Below are 17,900 nucleotides of genomic sequence, written 5' to 3' on the forward strand. Positions count from 1 at the left end.
AGCAGAGCTGTGTTAAAGAAAGAGAACTGAGCAAGACTGAGTCCACAATGTAGATTGGACTAAATTCAGCCCTTGAGTAAAGGCAACTAGAGGAGTCATGCCAGCTTTTCATAAGGACTAATGTGGAGATTTTAAAGGCAGAGTTTAACAAAACAAAGGTCACGGTACTTTATTAAAAAATCTAATCACAAACAATATCACACACACGGAGTGAACTTTAAGGCTCACTGTGAAGTTTAATATATTTTATAATAATCATAATATCATATGTGACAGACCCAGGCCAGTGGGGTGCAGGAGTCTGGTAGAGGGCAAATATACTGGTCACTGGCTGAGTAGTTTCTGATGACTCCAGTGACCAGCCTGAGTGACCAGAGCAGGGGCTGCACTGGAGTAATCAGGAACCTGCTAGAACCAATTCAGGCAGACAGGCTGATTAGATCACCTGCAGCCAATCAAGGCAGGCTAATCAGGGCACCTGGGTTTAAAAAGGGGCTCACTCCAGTCAGGTGGGGAGGAGCTAGAGGAGAGGAAGTGTGTGTGAGGAGCTGGGAGCAAGCGGCACAAGGAGCTGAGAGTGAGAGGCTGTGCTGCTGGAGGACTACGGAGTACAAGTGTTATCAGACACCAAGAGGAAGGTCCTGTGGTGAGGATAAAGAAGGTGTTTGGAGGAGGCCATGGGGAAGTAGTCCAGGGAGTTGTAGCTGTCATGCAGCTGTTACAGGAGGTACTATAGACAGCTGTGATCCACAGGGCCCAGGGCTGGAACCCGGAGTAGAGGGTGGGCCTGGGTTCCCCCCAAACCTCCCAACTCCTGATTAGACACAGAAGGAGTTGATCCAGACTGTGGGGAAGATCACTGAAGTGAGCAAATCTGCCAATAAGCGAAGGACCCACCAAGGTAGAGGAGGAACTTTGTCACACATAGCTCTTATATAGTGCTTTTCATCAGTAGATCTCAAAGCACCCTACAAAGGAGGCAAGTAAAAGTCTTTCCCTGTGTTGTTAATAGTGCTCAGCAGATACTGCTAAACAATTTATTTGTTCTGACCATATTCATATCAGCTCTTGTAACCTCCCACTTTCTGCTAACATTTCCAGCAAATGATTTTATTTTCAAGAATTTTCATTGAAACAGCAAATTTTAGGAAAATAATGCAAAAGTATGGAAAGAAAATTTCAGATTTGTAATAAAAGACAATCGTACCAGAAACCTAATACAAAGAGTTGCCTTTCAGTCAGGGAACTGAAAAAACAACAACATATGATTTATGTGTCCAACCATATCAGCTCAATTTTTTATATCAATAAATCAAATGCTTGTGAACAAGTTGCAGATCAAATAATTGGCTAATAATTTTGAATGGAAAATAAATTCAAGAAAATTGCAGTCTGTTCATGGCAAAAGTGAAGAGAAAAATTCTATTATGAAAGCAGCTTAGATTATTAAAACTGAAAGCATTTGAACTGTCTACATTGTTTTTCACCATCTGTGCTATCTGTTTACTTTATGCATGGCACTTACTTTGGGCAATGAAACTACAGACTTGATAGTTTCACTTTGGGGTTTTTATGCAGTAAACATTTTGCTGCTGCTATTTTAATTTTCAACATTGCAGAGAAAAGTTGAAATCCATAAAGACCAAAATGAACCAAAACCAACAACAAAGCTTGTCTTGAAAGGCAATTTCAAAGGCCTGCTATGAACAGATGCAGCCAAACTGAGGGCAAAGTATGGCCAGGAACAACATGCTGTTTTAGGGTGACCAGATGTCCTGATTTTATAGAGACAGTCCTGATATTTGTGGCTTTTTCTTATATAGGTGCCAATCACCCCCCACCTCCATCCTGATTTTTCACCCTTGCTATCTGGTCACCCTATGCTGTATCTTTCAAAAAGAGGAGCCAGTGGGGTGGGGGGGTGCATCTACTCAGCCCATTGGAAGCGAGTCTCATAGCCCGGGTCGACAGACTTGGGCTTGCTCTACCATACTAAAAACAGCTGCGTAGTTATTGCAGCTTGGGCTGGAGTTCAGCTCTGAAGCCTAGGGATGGCAGTAGGCTTTGGAGCCTGATCTGCAACTTAAAAACACTGTCTACACAGATATTTTTAGCGCAGAGGTCTGTCAACCCTGGCTGGGAAACTTACTGCTGTGGGTTGCCACAGGCTGTGTTGATCTAAGTGCTGTTGCTGGCCACAGCAGACACATTAGTTAGCCAGGCCTCTAGCCATACACAAGAGAAAGGTCTTGCTCTGCTCTGAGAAGGAAAGAGGCACCTTTCTCCTTCTTACCCTGCCTCGCACAGCAAAGGGAAGCACCTGGCCTTTACACCCAGAGTTTTTGGAAATACTAGTCTCTCAATGTGTATCAATGACAAGACCTGATCATAGCGCCACAAGGAGATACACTTACCATCTAGGAAGCACCATCTAGGAGAGAGCCTCTGAACAGAAAGTACTCGTGGGAAGGAACCTTCCTGATCCTGGGTGCAGGGGAGGGAAAGAACATTTAAAAAAACCTCTTTGTCTAAAACTGTATTATTTACCCATTTATTTTTCTCTGCTGACGTACCCTAAAGGTAAAGTTAATAGCCTAGTCCCACTTTTCTAGCTGTCAGTTCCTATGTGCAATTCCCATCTTCTTTGCCAACACCAGTCATATACTTTGGTATCCATTCCTTCAGCTCAGAAGTCTCAAAAGCCCAGTATCAAAACTAGCTAAGTCACCTGCTATGTCAGATGGGAATTACTCATTTACGGTGGTGGAGACGATGATGAATATTGAGATGACAGGGGTCTAAAAACAGACACTGGAGACAAACAAACGTCAGTAAGGCTATGTCTACTGCAAAAATAGGTGTGTTCTTAATCAGGTTAGCTAACATTGGTTAAAATAGCAGCGGACACAGCAACTCAGCTTTTACCTCAGGTTCAATGTTTGAGTGAAATCCTGCAGGGCAGTCTGGGGTTGAACTCAGGTGTTAATCTGAGGCCCGGTCTACACTACGCTGTTAAACAGATTTTAACAGCGTTAAAAAGATTTAACGCTGCACCCGTCCACAATACACTGCTCTTTATATCGATTTAAAGGGCTCTTTAAATCGATTTCTATACTCCTACAAAACGAGAGGAGTAACCCTAAAATCGATATTACTATATCGGATAAGGGTTAGTGTGGACACAAATTGACGTTATTGGCCTCATTATTTTACAGTAGCTACCCACAGTGCTCTGCTCCAGAAATCGACACCAACCTCGGACCATGGATGCACACCACTGAATTAATGTGCCTAGTGTGGATGCGCACAATCAACTTGATAATATCTGTTTTATAAAATCGGTTTAAGCGAATTCGAATTTATCCTGTAGTGTAGACGTAGCCTGAATTAAAACCAAAATTATCTTGTTTTCACTGCTATTTTAAGCCCAGTAAGGTAACGCATGTTAGTACCATACCTTATTTTTTGCAGCGCAGACATGCCATTATATACCTGTCTTCACCCCGATCACAATGCTTATACATTGTGTCCTTGTCCTCTTCCCTCCATCTATCTTCATATTTCTAGTCTGTATGCTCATTAGGTTAGGGACTGTCTTCCTCTGTGTTTGGAAACATTAGCACTTTTGGGTGCCACAGTCATTTGAACAAATAACAATAATCCACTCACACAACCATCCTTCTGGCTGAAGAGAGATGCCTCTCGAAGCCTGCCAACACCACTACTAGAGCTCCCCGGAGGAGAATTACTAAGGAGAAATATGAGTCTTCCTGCACACAACAGCACCAAGAGCTGAACATACTGGCCCTGCAGCACTCTCAGTCATCTGAACTGGGGAGCAAGAACCCACACTCTGATCCACTATATGGTGCTATGTTGTGCTGCCACTAGACCAACAGGCCAGCTGATTCCAACACTCTGTTGAATGATTTACCAGCGTAGGAGATGACTTGGTCCAACTGGTCATAAGTGAACACCCAAACTTCGGTACATTTAGGGCCAAATTCTGTTCTGATTTACATCTACAGCAGAGATGTCCAGTAGGGTTGCATGGAGTGTAAATCAGGACAGAATCTGGCCCTAAATTAGAATGCACAACAAATAAGGACAACGGACTATGGTGGGTATGTGCCAGGGTGCAGAGAATAGGGATCAATAACAGCATAAAGGGGAGGAAAGGCTCCATTTGAGAAAACAATGTTTTACATGGACACCACAGCATGATAATCGGTTTTTTTTGTTTCAATTTTTTTTTGTTTAAAGATCCAGCACCACAAAGCGAGTTAGAGAATCACAGACTATAAAGCCTGGAGGGACCTTTATGATGTTCTAGTCTGACCTGAAAAAGAGCCCATGGAATTCCACCTAGCAATTCTTGCATCAAACATCTAACTTCTATCGAAGCTAGAGCAGCGATTTCCAAACTTTTCAGGAAGACCACCCACCAGCTGCATCTTGTCTTCTTTTATGACCCACTCAAGGTCCAAATTTGTGGGCCCAAAATCAGGCCAGCGTCCTTCTCCTCCTCTGCCACTGCTACCTTCTTCTCCTTGCCCTGCCAAAGGGGTATTGACCTCTCACAGAAGCACCTTCCACTCTACTCTGGTGCTGGAGTGGGGATAGGAGAGTGAGCACACCCCACGCTCACCCCATAGTGGCAGCTCCTGTCCCACATGGCTGGGTCCAGCTTCTGGCTCTGGGCATTGCCACCTGGTGCATGAGACCACAGTGCCACTCAGGTGTGGCCCAGCCACCACTCTGTCATGATGGAGGGGCAGCTGGGCCAAATTTGAATGAGTGGCACTGTAACCCTGCATGTCAGGTTGCAATGCCCAGAGCAGGGAGCTAGGCCAGCCCCACTGGACAGGAGCTGCTGCTGCAGGGTGAGTGTGGGGCTGGCTTACTCTCCACCCCCACGCAAGACCTCATCTCCACTTTGGGCCCAACCCATCTCCTACCTTCCCACGACCCACCACTCCCCAGAAGATGGGGAAACACTGAGCTAGAGTATATTTTTTAGAAAGATAACCTTGATTTGAAGACTTCAGATGATGGAGAATACATCATACTGCTAGGTAAAGGTAATTACCAGTGATTAACTACCTTCACTGTTGAAAATGTGCAGTTATTTGGAGGAGAATGAGGCTGCTTAATACACAAGAGGTAAGCTGTATTAGGTATAGAAGGTAACATTATAAATGGTTTCCCTTTATTGTGCACAAATAACACATTTGGAACTTAATACAGAAACTGTCAAGTACTTTGTTTATCTAATAGTTTTGAATTTTTGTGGATTTACTCACCAATATTTGTATCATTTAGAAATGTGGAAATAACATTTATTCCCCTGTGGATAGTTCTGTTTTTCTGCTTTGCAAATGATTATTTGTTTTCCATCTATCTGAGATATTTCTAAGGTGCCTAGCACCTTGATATCCAAGCATTGAACAAAATTTGGAAGAAGCCAAAGAATCTAGGGGGAAGGAAAGTGGTACTTCATCTCTCCATTCCCCTAGGTTGAAGAGCTCTGCAAATCAGGATGCTCAAGAATTTGTTGGTTTGTTTGTAAATTCCTAGGAAAAATCTTGGAGTGACCTGAATGAGGTTGTACTTTCAACTAAACTCTAGACAAATGGTTGACCAAATCACAAGTCACATCTCCATATGTTAGTGTGTATCATGCACTGCTTCTTCATTTATCTAAAGGTATTAGATGCTTCCTCAACACTTGGAGATGTAATAAGGTTATTCCAGTACTGTACACATACACACATTCTTGGCTTCTGCGTTACTCTTGGTCAGCAGAGTGCTTGCACTCTCTAGGCATTGTTTACAATAAGCTGTTCCCATGATTAGTGTTTAATGTTTTGATGGACTGTGTCTTTTGTTTCTCAGCCAGGTGGATGCATATTAGTTTGGCACTAGGCAACTGCAAGTTGTTAACAACTTGCCTTGGCAGCCTACCAGCATTTGTAAGATTCATCTTATTAGCTTCTGCCTCAGGGTTTGATTTTGTTCCATCTATTATTGGCTTTCTTTCCTGACTATCCATAAGAAAAAAGCAAAGGCTGCTCCAGACAACTTATACAATGTTTCAGTACACACAAAGATTTGGCATTTTGCTAGGGTCCCAGCAGCAAACTTTTGCCTGAATTGCTACAGGTTTACAGGTTTTACTTGATGAAAAACTTCTTACACATATTACCTATACCCACCTCTACTCCCCAAAAAGCAAAGTTGTCTCAATTCACTCCCAAATTTGCATTTTACTGGAGTCTCTAAATCCTGCATTCATTTATTGCCAGTGCTTATCTGTCCTTCCCTCCCTTTGTCACCATATATTTCCTTTCTTGCATCCACTGCCCTATGTTTGAATACAACTGTACACTTAAGTCCTTGAAGAGACATGAGGAGAAGGAAAGCAGAAAATCCCCACTCTGCTTATGTGCATACTTATACGATGACTTGGCTTAATGGTCTAAACATCAGGTTTGAAACACATGGAAACATGTAAAGCTCCCTGGAACCTGACATCCGTGGCTAGCAGGACCGACTCAGCTCTTATCCTGAGTGCCTCACAAGTAATTGGAAATAGGGATAACAGTGACCATCTTTCTTCCATCTCAGCTTGTAGGAGAAATAGTATGCTTAGTTTATAGAGTTTATTTGTTTGTGTGAGTGACTGGGTGTGCTGTGTGCCTAGAACGTATTGAGGGAAACTATGGCCAGAGGATTTTTTTGGATTTACGTGTGTGTGTGTGTGTGTGTGTGTGTGTGTGTGTGTGTGTGTGTGTGTGTGTGTGTGTGTGTGTGTGTGTGTGTGTACACTACTATTTACCCTTCTATTTAACAATAGGGCAAGGACTAGAGTAAAAGAAGCAGGGGGTGAAAATGAGGAAGAATCTGAGGTTACTGATGTATATCAGAGGGGTAGATGGTCTGAGGAGGAACTGAAGCAGACATGGGGATAGATTCCTGGAACCTATCAGAAGATGCAGTGGAAAGGATAACGTTGCCATATGGAAACTCAAATCAGAAATCGAGGGCAGGCCTGCCTCAGTAGCTAAACCCAGATGAGCAGGTATCGCTCATATGAATATGCATTAAACATATCCGAGGAACAAACAGAATGAAAAAAAAAATCCAGCAGCAATTTTTGAATTTGCAGCGAGCTCGCTGATAGAGTTTATGTTGACTCTCCTCATTTCCAACTGCAGAGGAAGCCCAAGAGAGAAATGTAAATGTTTATAAGATTTACAAGTGCCTGTGAAACCTTATTAGTGAGATATAAAGACAATTCTATCAGCTGAAGCACTTTATTTCTGCTCTTGCCCTGATTTCTCTTCCTTTCCATAATTTATAGTTGGTTGCCAACAAAATGTGGAACAGTCTCCAAATTAACCTAACAAGACAGTTTGTAGCAAGATGCCTAAACAATTAAGGATAAACAAGCACAGAAGACAAAACATAAAGGCAATGCCATTCAAAACGAAACATCATAAAGTATTGATAGAGGTTTCAAGATGACTTGCATTTCCAGAGCCAGTTAGGTGATTCATTTATACAGAGCAGATAACTACAGGGGTTAGAGCTACCTCAGTGCTGTAGGGAGGATGATTTCTGACATTTCGCACTTTGGCTGCTCTAGTTTGTACCTGCATATACATACACACGTAGCCCAGCATTTTACCTCCAGCTGGTCCCCTTGTGTGAAGCAGACAGCAGCCAGTTAGGATAATTCTGGATGTGGACTCTTCTGTAATGAGCTGAGTGGAATAATCTCACCCATTTTATTGTTTAATGTATAATGCTCTTATGCTCAGTACTTGGAGGTAGCTAACACAAATATCAACAGTATGATGTTGAAATTGGAAGCAGGACAACAGAACCAACAAACACCCATTCAAAAAAGAACTTTCAAAATCATTTTTTTCCAAATGTACATTTTCTATTAGTATCTACTGGGGCTCAGGGCATATGTTGGGGATTATGTCTAACTGGAGTCTATGTCACCCAGCTAATCACTGATCCTCAAAAAATAATCTGTTCCTAAACCATAATGCTCTTGTACTACAGTGTACTGGAGTGCTTTCTGTGACATACTTAATACCCGCCGTTCCACTGATTTCAATGGAGTTGAGACATTAAACCCTTAAAAGGATGCTCAGCATCTTGCAGGTTTGAGCCTATGGTTTGGGATTCCATCACATTACTAATCCATTGCCAATGACAAATTGTGCAGGAGACAATAAAGTTAATCTCAGCTGGGTAGTCCCATTGATATAGTCTATTCAAATCCCTGCTTTCAATTTTAATGTGGTACAGCGGACAGAATGATTAATTTTAAGTGAGCATTTCCTAATATAGAACCATATAAAATACCCTGGGCACAGTATCCCAGTTATCGCATATGACAACGTAGTTAAGGAATACAAACTGGAGGTCTAATTTTCAAAACTGGCCTTCTAAATTGGAAGTCCAAATGGAAACCATGCCACACAGCATTCTGTTTTATGTGCAAAAGAAAGATTTGCATGCACAATTTAGACAACAAGCTTCTAAAATGTATCTGTGTGAATTAATTTAAAGCTGGGATAGATGCACACTCTGATCTGTGTGGCACGCAGTGGTTATAAATGTTCCAGGGTTGCTGTTTTTAATCTCACTGACATACTGTGTTATTTCAGGCTACTGGCTGTGTGAGATATTATATTATTGTTCCATTTATCAGGAAAAGTGAGAGTATTTATTCAAGTTTAGCCATTTGTCCTACAGGACAAATTCTTCAAAATACTAATTTGAGACAAAATGCAACAGCGTTGCAGTACAACCTACATTATGATGTTGTGCCAAGCCAAAATAATTTTGAGAACAGTTCCACAATCCAGTGTTTGCTACATAAAGGGCTGTGTTGTGAGGATACAGAAACTCATCTCAAACTTTGGAATACATGGCAATTTAAGACTAATCTAAGATAACACACTCTATTCAAAGTCTGGCTTCATATACAGGGAATGTAATCTGAATTCAACCACCATATTAACTCCTTGCTGAGACTAATTTTTCTCTATATCTTAAAGAATTAAAACAAGAAGTGTTCTTCATATTTTACCTGGTAGTGAACTCTCTGCGTAGTAGAAGTTACCGACTGCAGGTCCTAATGTGAGAATAAAAGAAATGACAATGACAATGAATCCAAAACCAATTTACAAACTCCAGACAAGAGATGCCCACCACTAACGCCACCCAATTTATTTATTTAGCATGTGCAATTCCACCTAAGAACAGGGTAAAAAACACAAAAGAATTTTGCAACTATTTATTCACATTTTCTAGACTATTAGTTTTCATCATGTTTGCAACTCTTTTGTGTTCACTTCCAATAAGCATTCTAGCAAATAACTCTACCGGCTGTCGCTCTCGCTCACTCAGAGGATCTGAAGTTAATACTGAGGATATTTGTGGAAAGCAAATTTTGCATTTTGAACTGTTTGGCCCAGAAACCCAATTCTTAGAGCCATGTGAGATACAAATTTGTATCTACATCTGATCTGTGATCCACAAACAAAGATATTTGCATCCGCGGATATAAGAACTCTAACTACCATATGTTCATCCTAAGGGGGAACAATGACATACCAAGTGACCTGTGTCCCCCTATTACAATAGCTCTGATTTAGAATATTCACAACAAACTTCATGCAAACAAGAATTATTAACAGATGCTTTTCAACAAATACTTTGGAATAATTTTTTAATTTAAGGAAATCTCAAACTATTCACAGATTATTTTTCCAGGTCTACAACCACCTAACCTCAGTGAAGGCACAGCATAATGGTACCAACAGCAAGTTCCAGGGAGCTCTTTTATTATAATAGGCACTCTGTCCAATAGTCTAGGCCCAAGATGTGACCTACCATAAAGGCAGATTAATCACTGGTCCCAATATAGGGGAGTCAATAGGCATAAGGCTCCCTCCATCTTTCTGTGAGGCCTGCCAAGACAGCAAGTGTCGGTATGAGGGGGAGTCATCGTACACTTAGGGTACGTCTACACTTCAGGATTATTCCGATTTTACATAAACCAGTTTTGTAAAACAGATTGTATAAAGTCGAGTGCATGTGGCCACACAAAGCACAATAATTCGGTGGTGTGCATCCATGTACCTAAGTTAGTGTCGACTTCTGGAGCGTTGCACCGTGGGTAGCTATCCCGTAGCTATCTCATAGTTCCCGCAGTCGCCCCTGCCCATTGGAATTTTGGGTTGAGATCCCAATGCATGATGGGGCAAAAACAGTGTCGCGGGTGATTCTGGGTAAATGTCGTCACTCATTCCTTTCTCCATGAAAGCAACGGCAGACACTCATTTTGCGCCCTTTTTCCCTGGATTGCCCTGGCAGACGCCATAGCATGGCAACCATGGAGCCCGTTTTGCCTTTTGTCACTGTCACCGTATGTGTACTGGATGCCGCTGACAGAGGCGGTACTGCAGCGCTACACAGCAGCATTCATTTGCCTTTGCAAGGTAGCAGAGATGGTTATCAGTCGTTCTGCACCGTCTGCTGTGCCATTGTAAATTGGCACTGAGATGACGGTTATCAGTCGTTCTGTACCGTCTGCTGCTGTCATGGGTGCTCCTGGCTGACCTTCGCTGAGGTCGGCTGAGGTCGGCAGGGGGCGCAAGGACAAAAATGGGAATGACCCCCCAGATCATTCCCTATTTTATGTTGTATCTAAAAATAGAGTCAGTCCTGCCTATAATATGGGGCAAGTGTACTAGAGAACCAGTGTATCAGAGAACCAGAGAGCATAGCTGCCTGTGTCAGATCCCACAGAAATGATGAGCTGCATGCCATTCTAGGGGGTGTCCCTGCAACAACACCACCCATTGCTTCCCTCCTCCCCCAACCCTCCTGGGCTACCGTGGCCATGTCCCTCCATTTGTGCAATGAAGTAATAAAGAGTGCAGGAATAAGAAATACTGAGTTTTTAGTGAGATAAAATGAGGGGGAGGCAGCCTCCAGCTGCTATGATAATCCAGGCAGGACATTAAATGGTGGGGGGGAGAGGAGCCCAGCATCCCACTGCTATGATAGTCCAGGCAGTACAGAATCTTTTCTTTAGACATGAAAGGGGGGGCTGATGGAACTCAGCCCTCAGTTGCTATGATGAGGACGGTTACCAGTCATTCTGTACCATCTACCGGGAATGACTGGAAGTCATTCCTATTTTTACCCAGGCGCCCCCAGCCGAACTCACCTGAGGTCAGCCAGGAGCACTCACAGGATGATGAGGACAGCTATCAGTCCTCTTGTACGGTACTGTCTGCCACCAGGAAGGGAAAGGGAGAGGATGCTGATATTCATTTCCCCAGCACCATGTCTACCAGCAGCATGCAGTAGACACAGGGTGACATATAAAAAAGTCAAGAAACGATTTTTTTCCCTTTTATTTCACGGGGGAGGGGGGGTAAATTGATGACATATACCCTGAAACACCCCGGACAATGTGTTTGACCCTACAGGCATTGGGAGCTTAGCCAAGAATGCAAATGCTTTTTCGGGACTGTGGGATAGCTGGAGTCCTCAGTACCCCCTCCCTCCCTCCATGAGCGTCCATTTGATTCTTTGGCTTTCCGTTATGCTTGTCACACAGCACTGTGCTGTGGACTCTGTATCATAGCCTGGAGATTTTTTCAAATGCTTTCTCATTTCATCTTCTGTAACGGAGCTGTGACAGAACAGATTTGTCTCCCCATACAGTGATCAGATCCAGTATCTGCCATACGGTCCATGCTGGAGCTCTTTTTGGATTTGGAACTGCATCACCATCCGTGCTCATCAGAGCTCCATGCTGGGCAAACAGGAAATGAAATTCAAAAGTTCACGGGGCTTTTCCTGTCTACCTGGCTACTGCATCCAAGTTCAGATTGCTTTCCAGAGCAGTCACAGTGATGCACTGTGGGATACTGCCTGGAGGCCAATACCGTTGATTTGCAGCCACACTAACCCTAATGCAATATGGTAATACCGATTTCAGCGCTATTCCTCTTGTCGAGGAGGAGTACAGAAAGCGGTTTAAAGAGCCCTTTATATCAATATAAAAGGCCTCGTTGTGTGGATGGGTGCAGCGTTAAATCGGTTTAACGCTGCTAAAATTGGTTTAAAAGCGTAGTGTAGACCAGGCCTTAGTGGTGCTTCTACTTCCCAGCCTGCAAGTAAGTAGGTGGGGAGTGGGTGAGCCTTGGCCCCAGTCCATCTCCTCCCACAATGTGCTAGTCAATGAAACTCAGCCAGCATAAGCAAGGGAAATTAGAGAAACCCAGTAAAGGGCTGCAGCAAAGTGGGTATTCACCCATGAAAGTTTATACTCCAATACATCTGTTAGTCTATAAAGTGCCACAGGACTCTTGGTTGCTTTTTACAGATCCAGATTAACATGGCTACCCCTCTGATAGTTCCCCCAAAAAGTGGAGCCAGAGATAACTCAGAGTCAGAATTCCTTTCCGGGGCTCTTCCATGCTGAGTGAAGCTACTTTCCATCCTTTACCCAGGGCTTTGAGAACACAATTAATGTAGGCCCTAATTTATAATCTGATGGGAAATGTCCTCCAAAATCCTCTCACTGCGTCATCACTCCAAACCTGTCTCCATATTAAGATACAGCACACTTCTCTTTTGTAGTCCTGACATGTTATTTGCATTTTAAGAGCTCCATTTGCTGATGTACACCCTAGCCAAAATTTTAAGAATAAATCCTAATCTTATTCTCCTAAATCTGCGTTTAGCTATCTAAATAAGTAGCTTCATTTTCAAAAGCGCTGAGCATTATAGCAGATCCAACTGGCTTCAAGGGGAGTGATGGGATGCTCAGCACTTTTGAAAATTGGGCCATCACCTCCGGTGCCCTAAGTATGGTCCTGGGAGCCTAAATCTGACATTTGTTTTTGAAGATCTTGGACAAAAATAATAGAGAGACTGATTAAAAAACACCTACCAGAAAGTAAAAATAAAATAACAGCTGTTACATCACTTTCATGAGAGTCCATTATCTTGGTTCCTAAATACATGTATATTTTAAATTATGATGATTGTTGCTTACTGGAGCATTTGGACATTCTATCTTCTAGACAGAATGTAATGTTTAATCAGCTCTTAGTAGACAATCTGTCAACAGAAGAAGTGCAGTACTTTTACTAACTACATGGCCCCTCAGAGTCAATACAGGCTTCTGGAAATACTTAGTTCATACTTGGCATGCTCATAGCTTTACCACAGATGTGAGCAGAGTCACTTCCATACAAATATTACATCATTTGCATAGTCAGCTCCATTTTACTACCATATCTATCCATCCTTACACAAATAATCAAGATCTTCCTAACTACTACTTTTCATTGAAGGACCCACATTATTTTCGCAAGATTCATGGAGTGTCCTGCTGTTCTGATCAAATTCTGGCATCAGTAAATACAATCCACCTACTACCTTTCATGCCTTTCTTTGCTTTAAATTGATAGAGTATTCTTTCTCTCGCTTCCTGTCCTCCAAATATTGTGCAGTGCTGCCTATGAATTTAAAATGGCTCCCATGTCCCACCCTCGTGAAGTTTCAGTTTCAGGAGCAAGCAAAGTGAAGCATTTTTTATACATTGCATCTATAGCTATCATTCTGTAACACACTTAGATTTGAGAAAAGTACGTCATAAATCAATAAGTAATAACTGAAATTCTCACTGACTCACCTCTTGTAGCCGGTCAATATACATACGACAGGCCTCCAAGTCACAATCTCCTCGTATAACTATAATTCCCAGAGGTATGGCTGAGGACAGCAAAAAGAATCCTTTAATTAAAATCTCTTTTTCAAGTGTTAAACAAACATTCTCAAAGCATTTTCCTTTTATTCCCAAAAAAGATTTTACTGTCTAATTTTTAACGCCCACCTAGAAACCTGACCCTATTTTCCCTTATCCATTTTACCATTTTGTATTTATCAAATCATCTGTTTTTCTGTGTTGCTAAAACTGCACGTGCTAATATGGCTACAGCATGTTTACATCCTTCTTTGTCTGCCACCATTATCAATTATGTTGACACAGCAAAAGGAATAGTATTCCAGCAAAGGAGTTATTGGTGTTGAGTGTTTTGTTATGCATTGCAAAAAGCCATGATTATTTTTTGAAATGAGACTCTTGAGCACTTTTAAAACAATTCAAAGTCAATGAAAAACAAATAACCTTGGAAGCCTAAAAGTTACATCTATTTTCTAACCATTTTTCTTCCACTTACCTCTGACTCTCTCTTCTGTTTTTTTTAATCTGTTTTAGAGCTGTGCACATTGATAGGAAATTTTAGGGCTGTTTATGATCTCCAGCCTGGGCATGCTGATTTATTAATGTAGGTCTAAGACTGATGTTGATTTTATATTTCTGCATTTTATTTATTTTAGCAGAAAAACAACTGAAGCATTTGTAGCAGAAAGAAAATCTGGCAATAGTTGCTTGGACTTTGTGATGAGATACAAGAGAAAAAAAAATAGTTCAGATTTTGAGATGGCCAGTCTTGACCACTGATCCTCTAAAACAGACATTAAGCATTCAGAAGTTATGGCCCACCAGATTATAACTAGAGAGGGTAGAAAATGTTCTGTCAAAACATTTTTCAATGAAAAATGGCTTTTTGACAAAAAAGAAATGTGTTCGCACCTTCCCTTGCCCCCCAAAAATTCACCTTTGCAGAAAAAATATTCACATTTTTGTTAAAAACCCCAAACATGTAAACCACAAAATGTTTTCCCTGGTCCTGGAGGCATCACTTTTAATGGCAGAAGGGAGTTCAGTCCCTGTAGCTACTCTGTTCTTGGACCCTTCAATGAGCCTGCAAATGAGGGTGCTCACTTGCTTTAGTAGCATCTCACCAAACAAACAGGAGAAGGGAGACTTGGAAGTACTCATATTTCTAAAATGGACTCATTTAATAATGTCTTCCGTCTCCCTAGACAGGTTTTAACCAAACAGAGCAGTAGCAACTGGGGAAGCAGCAAAGAAATAGCAGGAAGAGATTAGAATATTCATAGGAAATATTCCAGGAGAGGATGAGATCCTTATCGTCATAAACAGTTTAGTTGATTAGATAACAAGGAGTCATGTAAAGTTACTGACAACAGTAGGGTAAATTGAAAAACTAACTACGCTGCAAGAGCAGCTGCTCTTGTAATTCAAAAGGATTTGATTAAGAGGGACCTTGGGATGTTTGCCTCCTGAGGAGCTCTTTGTTCTGATAAGTGAAGGAAACAGACAATGACAAGAGATAATGAGGAGAGTTTTCATAGTTCATATTCCCTTCGCCCACTGAGGCAGGCTAGAGAAGTTTAGCAATCTCAGACACGGAAGGAAGAGTTCTGAAGCATTCAAGCTCTGCACAGGGCCTACTGACCAACTCAGACCAGAGCCGTGGCATTAACACTATGATTATGATTAACCAGTTATGATTATGAGCCTAAGAAAAAAGTAGGATGTTCTGCTCGGAGACAGGGGTTGAGAAAAGAAGAATGGGTATGTGGGAGGAAGGTAGCTGAGGCCAATAAGGAAGGAAGAGAATATCTCACATTCCCTCTGCAGTAATGAAAAAACACATTTCCTTCTAGCAATCTCCCACTCACCCACATCTTAATTCTTACAAATGCCAGAAAGGAAGGATTCCAACGTTGATCCCTAAGACCTTTCATTACCAAGAAGAGTTGGTGAGGAGAGCCTATAGAACAGTGCTAGTTGTTACGTGCTTTTTATTTGTTTAGATGCTCTGGGGTACAGACTAATTCTCTTGGCTCAATATTTATTATTTCTTAACCTGCCTACTTTGATGAATGTATTTAATAGCTGTTTAGTTTCAATTCTTTAGGCCCCTCTACAGTCCCTGCTGAAATGGTATTTTGTAATGTTTCACAGAAGTAATCAGTGAATCACAACAGATATCACTATGCCTCCAATAGCAACAATGCACAAGGGGACTGTGTAATTGGGTCCTACATTTTCCTCTTTTTTTTAAAAATTTCTTTTCTATTAACCCCCTCCATTGACTAAGGAATGTATGTGCCTAACTGGGACCAAAGGCTTGTCCTACTGAGACAATGCAACTAACCAAGGATTTAAGTTGTTAATTAATAACAGTAATACTTCCTCATGATTCAGAGAGGAGGGACTTTAGAATGTCTGGAATTTTAAGGAAATCCATAAATCTGGGATGTAAGTGCTAATATGCAAAAGACAGTTCAGCTATGAAATTTCCTGAAGTTGCGTTATTTGCACGGATGGAAGAAAAGCAGTGTGCCTTTCAATCTTCCCAGGTGGGAGAAAGAACATTCATTAAATTATGTCCCATATATTAATTTTAACAGGTATTGATAAAAAATTTTTATAAAAATCATAGTTAGGTGATTCCACCCATGAAATGATGAGAGTGACATTTACAATGGGTTTGTATAAGAGCCCTAGCTCTTATGTATGAATCCTGGCCTAGTGTGACCAAAAACTGAAATGTTAATTGCTTATTTTATCAGGTAATAGTAAATACTTTCAATGTACATATCAGTGTTCATCCAAAAATCTCAAAGTACTTTACACTGGTTGACAGAGTGGTTGTCATTTAAAGAAAATCATTGTTTGCTGAACAATACCGATAAGTGGTATCTAGGATATTGTAGTTATTGTCAATTCTAAATATAAGGAAATATTGTGATATCTCAGATAACATGGGATGGTACCATTTGATATATGGTGACCACTGTATGTATTGTTAGCCCCATTTTTCAGGTGGAGCGTGGAAGAGGGAATAGACACAACTGTAGATTAGAGATTTGTTCATGACCACACAGTGAGTGATAGATTAGAGAAAGTACAGAAGAGTTCCAGATCCCCAGTCCCTTGATCTAATCACCAGACTACACTGCTTCCCAGTACAGATAACTATGTGCATGGTAGAGCAATGAGGAGGCAGATACGAATAAATTGCTTGGGAAGCTCACCAAAGAGATCCTTTGAAAGGAAATAGGTTTCCTAAAACAAGAAGGGACAACCTGAATTTTACAGATGAAAAAGACATTTAAAACAGCTAAACATGAGAGAGAATTCTCTTCAAAACTGGAGCTGGATGGAAAATTTTATCAACAACAATCTCCACACACACTCCTCATTTCTCAACTAGTTCCACTCAGAGCAAGTATATGGACCCAATGTCTTCCCATACTGAGGGTACGTCAAGACAGCAAAACACAAAAGAAAACAAAAGCCATATCAGTGAGTCTCAGAGAACAGGTAAACTAACTTTGGGTCATGGGGCTCATGCTGGAGAGCTAAAAATAGTAGTGTACAGGCAGTGGTCAGGCTGCAGCCTGGGCTCCAAGACCCTTCTTCATTGCCTGCCCTGTACCCCCATGTTCACTCTATTTTGTATAAAGTATGCCTTGTGAGATATTATTTGAAAACTCATAATCTGCTGAACATCATTGTACTGTTATGATGTGTGTAACAATATTACATGTGAAACTATGAGATTTTACTGTGTAATGTGCTATAGTTCTGGGGAATGCCCACAGATTAATTCCTCAGAAACATACCAAAGAACTGAGCACAGGTATTGTGAAAATGTTAACTGCATAATCAGAGATTCACTATCAGGGGAGTTGTAAACAGGAAATTTACAATTCACCTGAAAGACATTTGCAAGCTCACATATGCCATGGAACTGCCTGACCTCATGACCCAGCAAAGGCTTTTCCAGCACAAGGAGTTAGAGTATAAGAAGGAAGGGCAAAAATACCTCCAGACCTCTCTTCTCCCCCCATCTCTACTCACAGCAGCAAGATCATTTGAAAGAACCATCACTGAACTGGGGGAAGTG

At 41.5% G+C, this 17,900-nt stretch overlaps 1 protein-coding gene across 3 annotated transcripts in view; it reads right to left on the minus strand.

Moving 5' to 3' along the window:
- The window catches only part of DGKI (diacylglycerol kinase iota), a 305,312-nt gene that overhangs the window by 55,816 nt on the left and 231,596 nt on the right, over positions 1 to 17,900 (minus strand). For all 3 annotated transcript variants that reach the window (XM_030543871.1, XM_030543854.1, XM_030543862.1), the window contains 3 exons: positions 13,745 to 13,824; positions 9,113 to 9,157; positions 2,415 to 2,484 (listed from right to left, as the gene is read on the minus strand). In XM_030543871.1, the coding sequence (XP_030399731.1) occupies positions 2,415 to 2,484; positions 9,113 to 9,157; positions 13,745 to 13,824 (195 nt within the window). The remainder of the gene's footprint in view (positions 1 to 2,414; positions 2,485 to 9,112; positions 9,158 to 13,744; positions 13,825 to 17,900) is intronic.

Source organism: Gopherus evgoodei, chromosome 1 (assembly GCF_007399415.2).
Source record: "Gopherus evgoodei ecotype Sinaloan lineage chromosome 1, rGopEvg1_v1.p, whole genome shotgun sequence".
Classification (NCBI taxonomy): domain Eukaryota; kingdom Metazoa; phylum Chordata; order Testudines; family Testudinidae; genus Gopherus; species Gopherus evgoodei.